Raw genomic sequence first — 9,954 nt, forward strand, 5'->3', positions numbered from 1 at the left:
GGTTTCCTGAGCCTTGGAGCTGGCTTATCTTTAACCACGCTGTGGCTTAATCTAGCTGTTCACTATATGAAAATCATATATATATATATCTTTTTAGCACCTTCTGTCATGCTATGATAACTAAATATGTGTTTCTCAGTGTTGAGATGGAGAGCCATGTTGGCATACTGGTGTTATCATGTGAATGCTTTCTCTTACTCCTATATTCTGCTTCTACCTAAATGCTATCATATAATCATTTTATTTTGAGACAAAATCTCAGTGATCAATGTAATAACATAATGGTGAACTCTTGTTCATAAGCCTTTAGATGGTTTTTGAAATACATGTTCCTAAACTCCACTGACTAGAGATTCTGATTCAGTAAATCTTGGCTGGAGCTCAGAGTCCATATTTTTACAAACAACCGAAGTGATTTTGTGTAGGTGTAGATATAGGTGGTCCTTAAATCATATTTGGAGAGATATTGATGTAGAGGCTAACTCTGACTTACCTTGGCCTTGGGAGACAATGTAGCATGGTGGGGAAGAGCCCAGAGCCTGACTTTTGGATTAAAACCCCACCTCTGCAAGTTAGGAAAGTTAGGAAACCTTGTGAACTTGGGCAAGCTGTTGAATAGCTTTGGTGCCTCAACCTCCTTATCTGTGCAGTGGGGATAATGATGATATCTACCTTATAGGGTTGTAATAAGGATTAAATAAGCCAATGTATTCAAAGAGTCTGGGCACAGAGGAAGTGCCCAATAAATGTTAGTGTTTTATCCTGTGACTCTAATCCAAATTATCCATATTTATTATTTATGCACATATGGGTAACTTCAGTGCTTAGCTATTCAATATCTTGTTCATCTCCCTTAGGAGGTGTTAACTGAACTACAGGCTAGTCTGTGCTTTTTTTTTTTTTTTTTTGCGGTACGCGGGCCTCTCATTGTCGTGGCCTCGCCCGTTGCGGAGCGCAGGCTCAGTTGCCATGGCTCACGGGCCCAGCCGCTCCGCGGCACGTGGGATCTTCCCGGAACGGGGCACGAACCCGTGTCCCCTGCATCGGCAGGGGGACTCTCAACCACTGCGCCACCAGGGAAGCCCTAGTCTGTGCTTTTATATGTGCCTTTTCTGTAATTCTGTCACTGCATTTACTGCCTCCTCTTGAAGATTTCGCTTTCTCCATCTGACTGTCTCACTGGCCATAGAACCTTACAGGATCAGGACCTTCTTTTTACTCATATTTGTATCTTGAACACTGAGTGCCTTGGCTGGACACTGCTGAGCTGAGGATACCGTTGGGCTAAAAGTTGGAGAATGGTCGGCTCTTGTGCTTGTCCTGGCTGTCTCTTCCCAGAGGCAAAGAGAAGGGAAATATTTTCCATAATAGAACCTGGATGGTGTTTAGGGGAGAAGATTTAGTCATTCGTTCATTTCACAAATATTTCCTGAACATTCACCATGTGAACCAAGTCCATTCACTATGACTACACCCCTCTATCTTTTACCACTGGTCATGCAATATAAAACTCAGCTGTACTTTAGTCCCCTGGGATACGTATTACAAAACTTGCATTGAAGTTACAGAATCACAGTTTAGTTCAAAACACCCAGATCAAAACCTCAGTGACTGGACATCAATCCTAGTTAAACACTCTGCAGTTTCCCATACTGGTTAGTGTCTAGTGTGACCTGCATCCTGGATCAACTGCTGATAGAGTTTGTCATTAAACATTTTTCAGACGTTCAGCAGTGGAAGGCACTCTGTTCGCATCACCGGCCTCAGTACTATTGATTTTCGAGCTGGTTTTTCCAGAAAGCCCGCCCTGGACTTCAAAAACACAGTCAGCAGACCGGTGCAAGGTTTGTATGTTCTCATTACTTCAGTTGGCATAGTAGATATTGAAGTGCAAAATAGTTCTCAGACTGTCAGTGATTTTATAATTTTGTGGTATTCAATAAAATTGGGAAACATAGCATCTTTATTTTAAATATGATTGCACTCGTGACCTAGTAACTGTTTCTCAAAGTGTGGTCCCGAGGCCAGTGATATTGAAATCACTCAGGGAGCTTATCAAAAATTAAGATTCCTGGGGCCCACCCCAGATCTCCTGAATGAGAATCACAGAAGGTGGGGCCCAGGAATATGCACTTTAACAAGCACCTCATTGATTCCTACACTTACTAAACTTTGAAAACTGATGACCTAGATCTTGAGACTTTTTCCTTACTAGCATCTTACTTGCCTGTTGTCAAGGTGAAAATGCTGCGTGTGTGTGTGTGTGTGTGTGTGTGTGTGTGTGTGTGTAGTTAAAACATTAAAGATACCATGTAGCATTATATGTTCCAAGGTGAAATTATTGTTGATTTGAAAGGTGCTGATGTTCCAAGGTGAAATTATGTAGTTAAAACTAAAGATACCATGTAGCATTATATGTTCCAAGGTGAAATTATTGTTGATTTGAAAGGTGCTGATGTTCCAAGGTGAAATTATTGTTGATTTGAAAGGTGTTTCTTCCTCTTGTTTTATTCATGCAAGAAGATTTATAATTAAAAAGAAGGCTCAATCCTACTGTGACTTTAAATTTCTTTTTTTCTGATGGTTCTTTTATTTTTATTGCTGCAGTTACCAGAAGGATACAGAATAGTGAATCTTTAAAAGTATTCACATAACAAATATCATATAACACAATATTCATAATTCTATTCTTTCTACATATAAACATGATTAAATACCATGAAAATAATTACTTAGGGTTTCCTAAGTTTCTCTGGTCATGAATAAACTGTCTTTTATGTAGAGAAGATTCTACAACTGGGCCACAATTTATGGCACATTCTGTAGTACTCATATGTATGTCCTTATTACCTGTTATTATAATACAAAACTTATTTGATAGATAACCTCAGGTGCATGTTACTTGCAAATGATGACAGATCCTTTCTCTTGTAGGAATACCTACCTATGTGCTGCTGAATACTTCTGGAATTTCCATCCCAGCTAGAGTAGATCGTCTTGAACTTCTGAGTATCTCAGGCAGCTCTCTTAAGACAATTCCTATTAAATATTATCCAGATAGAAAACCTTATGGCATATGGAATATTTCTGACTTTACACCACCAAATGAAGCTTTCTTTCTCAAAGTAACAGGCTATGATAAGGATGATTATCTCTTCCAGAGAGTATCAAGTGTTTCCTTCTCTAGTATCGTCCCAGGTAAGATATCACTTTATTCAACACTGGAGTATTGATAGTTTAAGGGGCTGATATGGTCCTATGAGTAAAGAATGGACTGTAGGGAATTCCCTGGCAGTCCAGTGGTTAGGATTCTGGGCTTTCACTGCTGGGGGCCCCTGGTTCAATCCCTGGTCAAGGAACTAAGATCCCTCAAGCTGCGCAGTGTGGCCAAAAAAAAGAAAAATAAGAAGAATGGACTCTAAAGTCAAAAATAATATCCTCACATTATTACTGGGTCACCATGTAGAAGAGCATTTACACTTAGTAACACAAGTTTTCCTAACCATAAAATAGCACATTCGAAGTTTCATGTTAAGTCTCACTGATTGTAGATCTGAGAATTTTGATTACTTCAATCAGTGTGAGAATTTGAACTGGGAAGTTCTCGTGCTCTTATTCCCCCTGGCATATGTGTTTAATATTTGATTAGCTATCTGATTTGGCTAAGTGTTTATATACAATTGTCAGAAACCTTTCTACTTTGAACAGTAGTTCCCTGCAAATAACTGGTGGTGATTTTGCCTTTTTTGGTTAGTTAGTTAATAAGTAAGCTAGTTACTTATGTATTTGCTATTATTTCTCAAGGCTGATGACTGGATTCTGACCAAAACTTTAGAACTGTATGTAACTTGAACCATGGACTGACAAGGATACAGAAGGATTGTTTCTAATATTGTACTTTTGGGTGGAGGGATAACAGTTTATCATTTATACATAAGGTTATGATTTGGAAAATTCAGGAACCACTCTGTAGCTATTGGTTAATAGCTGTAGAAAGGAAGTAATAGAACCAACCTCAGTATTTCCTCGTATGCAGTATTCAAAGTTAGTTGTGTTAGCCCCTGAATTGAATGCTTAAAAAAGCTATTGGATTCTTAAAAATCAATTTTTTCATTCCTTTTTGGAAACAGTTACCCTGTGAATTCAATTCTAGGATATGTGTGTTCTTTTCATAGTTTTACATTTTTGAAATTGAACTATGTTCTACAATTGATGATGTATTGTAACTTATCTGGTAGCTTTGTTTTCTGTCTTGGTGGTACAGAAGGTGTTATGTCTTAAGGTCAGTGGAGTCTTAGATTCAATGAGTACCTTAGTAAAGGGTCCATGGAGTTAATCCAGAAATTAATAACCTTTGAACAAAGAAAGATAAAGTGACTTTTCATGATTTAGATTAACTGGAATGCAGAGAATTTACTGGAATAATTTAAGTATGAAGCTTTTGAATGGATTAACAGGAAGTACCAAATATTTTTGTGACCTTCTTGCCCATGTTCTTTTTTTCCCAGATGCTCCCAAAGTTACAATGCCTGAGAAAACCCTGGGATACTACCTGCAGCCGGGCCAAATTCACTGCTCTGTTGAGAGTCTTTTGCCCTTTACCTTGAGCTTTGCCAGAAATGGAGTTACACTTGGAGTAGACCAGTATTTAAAGTGTGTAAATGTTTCCATTAGTAATAATTTATAGCACTAAATATCTAAATACAAATAGATACTTATTTTAATGGACTTTTTTCATTAGACATTCTTATTTATTTGCTTCATAGTCTTGGAATGTAGCAGTGAGCAAAACAGACACAATTCTGAACCTTTGTGGAGCCTATATTGTAAAGGAGGAAGACAGAAACAGATGATAAATATAATATAATAAATGTTAGAATACATTAAAGAGTTGATTCAGGTTTTATAGAATCTGAATTTTACACAGTTTTAGGGTCCCTGGATAAGACAAAGAATACAAAATTATGAATACAAAGTTAGGTCCTGAATTTTGCAAGAGTCCTTGCAAATGAAACTTAAGCTTTAGTGGCTTGAGTGTAAACATGTCTCTGAATCTGATTTAAAGTGTTATGGAAAAAAGTAGAGCAGGTTAATTGGGGCAAGTACTACTGGTTGGTGGAGTACATGTGGTTTTGGCCAAGTTGTAATTTTAAAATGCAGAGTAGGGGTATTTGAGCAAGGACTTGAACATGGTGAGATATCCAGGTCACACAGATATCCAGGGAAGAGCATTTACACACCAGGAACAGGCAATGCAAATGCACTAAGGCCAGAATCCAGCAGGCATGTGGGAAAGAAAGATGGGAAGGAAGCCAGTGTAGCTGTAGCCCAGGGAGCCAGGAGGAGAAGGGTAGAAATGAGGTGTGTGCTAGGGGTGTGGGCCAGATGGAGCCGAAGCGTGTGTGGTCACTACCGCAGCCAACAGTGAAGGGAAGTGGGCTAGAGGGCGCCAACTTCCGTTATGAAGATGGGTGAATTTTCTAGACAAGTTTAAGGAATCTAATGATAAAAATTAAGTAGGCCTTGAAAACTAGAGCGTGATTTCTGGCAAACTTTTTTTTTAAACTTACTATGGAACTACATTTGGGGGAAAAACTCTAAGAATTATTTTACAAAGCTTTTACACTGGTAATTCAATATTTTCGTAAATAACTTGTGTAACATGTTAAATATTTGACAGTCTTAGCTTATACAATCTCCTTATGGGGTCATTTTAAGCAGAAGCTATGGCAAGAATGTTCATTATAACTTGAGAAAATTTTCCATTGTTTAAAGATTGGACTGAATTATTTCCTGCTACTTGCTTAACATACATCTTGATGATTTCCTTAGCTGCATGTTTAATAACCAGCAACATAACTGACCAAGATATCAAATGATGAAGTTACATAACTGAATGATGAAATTAAACAATTCTGCTTTGTGTTTAAATAGTAACAATTTTCAAAGACACTTGAGATTCTTTATAAGCATTAATTTATTAATTCCACACAATTCCTCTGAGGTAAACCGCAAGGATTCTTTCTTTCATTTTTCCAGCCCTGTGGCCCAGAGATGTGACATGCCTTGCTGACATTTGTTAAGTTCTTTGGATGTAAGAGGCTAAAGACATAATTGGGCATGGGTGATGATGGATTGATACTCTAATCCCAATTCACTTGCACATCTCTGCCCTAGATTTCCTAATAACTCCAGCTGCATGACTGGATCTTTGTTATGTGAGTCACTATGGTCTCTAGGGGATGTAGGAGAGAATTAGTTTCCATCAGTAACAAGACACATTTCTATCTGACATGTTCCTTCCCCTGTTCCAAGGGTTATCCCTTCAAAACTTTTTATCGTGGCCATATAATCTTAATGCTAACTGATAAGGGTACATGAAAAAGAGAATTGCTTTCATGTAATATTTCATAAATAAGAGAGGAACAAGTATAACTGTAAAGAATATTCTCTAAGCACTCCATACAGTAGTTTTGTGCCTTTGAATAAATTACTTGTCCTTCCTCAACTTTCTAGTTTTTAAATAAAGGGCCTTAAGACTAGAAGAATTGTCATTTTCTGTTCTAAAATTTCTGCATGTCTCAGTTTTTGATGAATCCTAAAATATGCTTGGCTCTGAAGCAGGCACTGCAGAAGACATGAAAGATGTGTGTATTTCAAACTCCTACCTTCCTGGAACTTACCAGTACCTCCTAGACAATGGCATTTGTAAATTTGGGCTTAGCCTACTGCTCTTAAGCATTCATGATACATCTTAGGTGATCAGTGCAGCATAGAATAAGTCATACTCCGTTTTCTTCTGAACGTGACAGTAAGGACCACTGACACCTAATGCAGACGCAAGTGAAAGGAAACAGTATTAAGTGAATATTCTCAGTTACTAAAATATATGGAAGGATCACCTTGCTTATTTTCTCGCTTTCCTAATGACAGGAACCTGTGACTTGACTTCCTCTTACAAACTCTAGGTTAGTGGTAAATGTACATTAAGAGCTCAGTGAATTCTTCATAGTGGTTTGGTGATGGGTGTGGTTCATTCGGATGGGGAGAGATCTGGAGTTATTACTGTGAGGTATCACATCTTGTACCACTTTCAGCTTCAGTGGAAGGTGTCTTGACTGCAGTGGGCTTTTCCTCTCATCTGCATCTTGAATGTTTAAAAAGTTTATAAATAGCTATGGTTGATTATAAGAAAAAATTATGAAAATATTTATGACATTGCAATCATATTTTAAAACAATATAATGCTTGTTTTATAGATTATTTTAATGTTTTAAATAAGGATTAAATAGCTGTTACTAAGACATTTCCAAAAAATGAGAAACAGTTTGAAGAGTGTTAGAGGACAAAGTATAGATATTTATTAAATGAATGAATATGTAATATAGCAAAGGGATTTATTTTACCTAAATGACAACTTTGACTGTAAAACTGATAATCTTTTTCTTTACTCATTATATACATAGATTGAACCAGTTATGGTATATAGCCTTATGTAGAGCTTATATATAAGAAAGTTAAAGAGAATTTATCTTTTGGGAACCAAAACGTTTGTTTTCTACCTTCACATTTGTAAATTACTGGTTGAGTTGCTTTGGCTAGAACCCCACTGAACATGACCAAAACCTGGAAATGAGAGGGGAAGGAGAGAGGATTTAGAGTGTTTCTGTGCCAACTTCGTATCTTATGTTTTGACGTAGCCAGAGAAGGTCTGCTAAAGAAATTTCCAGTGACCCTAACTGGACACAGGCACAGGCTGTAGTTCTCAACAGCAAAGTTACAGGCCTGTTCAAAAAAGAAAAAAAGAAAGACATATGAATGTGAAAATGTGGGGGGAAAAAAAAGTGGTAAAATGATCATTAGTTTGAATTAAATGAGTTTCGAGGGAAGATTAAAGATGTCTCCCTGATATTTTCTCAGTAAAAAAGTCCCACTCTTCTATCCTCTGCCTCTTTAAAGTTTTTCTCACATTTGGAAGTGAATTCTTTTGTTAGAACCTACGAAGATCAATAGAAAACAAAACAAAACAAAACTTACTGTCTTTATGTTTTTTGCTCAGAGTACAAAGCTTAACTTTCTAATTCAAGTACAAAAGGTGTATAATTTTAAGCTGTGAAGAACTCTGCATAATTTTATCAATAAAATTATGATAATTATGATAATAAAAGAACTCTGTATAATTTTAAGCTAAAATAACTTTTTTTAAGCTGTTTTTTTGTTGTTTTGTTTTGTTTTTGTGGTACGCGGGCCTCTCACCGCTGTGGCCTCTCCCGCTGCGGAGTACAGGCTCCGGACGCTCAGGCCCAGCGGCCAATGGCTCACGGGCCCAGCCGCTCCGCGGCATATGGGATCTTCCCGGACCGGGGCACAAACCCGCGTCCCCTGCATCGGCAGGCGGACTCCCAACCACTGCGCCACCAGGGAAGCCCTAAGCTGTTCTTTTGAATGCATAAAACAAATAGTGGAATCACTGTTTTCGGTTTGGTCTTGTTTTTGTAGTAACTAAACATGCTTCTATTTTCTTACCCCAGAGAATCGGCCAGTGTGACCTGGGATATTGAACAGGTCACTTTGTCTGATGAAGACTCCTATGAGTGCATTGCCGTCAGTAGTGCAGGGACTGGACGGGCAGAGACGTTCTTTGATGTGTCAGGTAATTATCCCTAATTGCTTTGCAGTTGCCTAAGTATTAATGTAGCTATGGAAATGGGATGTTTGTTAATCCAGGCTTCACTGCATATTAACTGTGTGACCTGCCTTGGGCCAATTACTTAAGAACTCAGTGCCTTAGATCCCCTAACTATAAAATGATGATAATAAGAATAACAGTCTCTATCTCATGGAGAAACTGAGGATTAAATGGGGCAGTGTATGTCAGGCATTTAGAAGAGAGTCTGGCACATAGGAACACCTAATAGACATTAGCTGTTTTTATTATTGTTGTTGTTATTATCATTATTATTATTATTATAGGGGCTCAATAAATATTTTTTGATCTCCATGTAGTATTTTCCTTTGAAAAAATAAAACATCAGGAAAGGGAGAGATCCATTCTGATTATAGCAATGTTCAAATTTCCCTTTCCCTCTCCCATATTTATAATGAGCAGAGTGCTTTTGTGAATGGATTCTGACATCTAAGTTGAAGACAATAAGGAAAGTATCACATTCAAAAAACATAGGACCTCAGTGGCTACAATATTGGTATTAAGAAGGGCAGAAGTCATGCTAATTAAGTTACATTTAAATAGTGTGTTTCCTATGAATAAATGGGCAAGGCTCAGATTACTTTACAAGGTAGAATATATTTTAGTGAAAAAAATTCATTTTTTCCTCTAATCTCCCAGATTAGAAACCCAAAAGACTACCATTATCAATTAGAAACCAAACAGACTACCATATATTATCATTGATCAGGACTTAAGCCACTTACTCAGCATATATCTAGAATTTATTGGAAACTTTGTTTTGACTCAGTTATTTTCTACCTGCCTCCTAGCCTAGGGTTGCTGTGTGTTTAATAGTAAGCCTGTTCTGACTTAAATGTGCCTGTTGAGTTTATAACAGTGTCTGAATTGTCAATTTAGTATTGATGTGCATTTTCTTTGGAAAATTTAAGACAAAAGTAGCTTTATAACTGTAGGGCTGTTTAGAAGCCTAGGATTTATGTTTGTTATCATTAAGTCCAAGCTGAACTTTAAAGCAGAGGCGTGCAAGCCTGTTCTTTTTGCAGTAAATTATTCATTTTCTCTTATTCTTAGAAAAATAAAGTTCGTCTTCTGAAACAATTTAGCAAGTTGACATGCATCATAAACTATTCATTTTTTCATCTCCAGTAATTATGAAAAGCACTGGAATCGTGTCAACATTCCTCAGCTTCTGGGGAAACAAACACTTGAGCACTTGAGGGTTTTTTTCCCAGCAATATTAATTAAGGGAAGGACAATAGGGAAAG

The 9,954-nt window shown here is 37.3% G+C and overlaps 1 protein-coding gene across 1 annotated transcript in view; it reads left to right on the top strand.

Annotated features, from left to right (window-relative positions):
- HMCN1 (hemicentin 1) overlaps positions 1 to 9,954 on the top strand; it is a 543,624-nt gene that overhangs the window by 198,345 nt on the left and 335,325 nt on the right. The window contains 4 exon segments of the mRNA XM_007451144.1: positions 1,724 to 1,844; positions 2,935 to 3,198; positions 4,509 to 4,653; positions 8,532 to 8,653. Coding sequence (XP_007451206.1) covers positions 1,724 to 1,844; positions 2,935 to 3,198; positions 4,509 to 4,653; positions 8,532 to 8,653 — 652 coding nt within the window.

Source organism: Lipotes vexillifer, unplaced genomic scaffold (assembly GCF_000442215.2).
Source record: "Lipotes vexillifer unplaced genomic scaffold, Lipotes_vexillifer_v1.1 scaffold343, whole genome shotgun sequence".
NCBI classification, from domain to species: domain Eukaryota; kingdom Metazoa; phylum Chordata; class Mammalia; order Artiodactyla; family Lipotidae; genus Lipotes; species Lipotes vexillifer.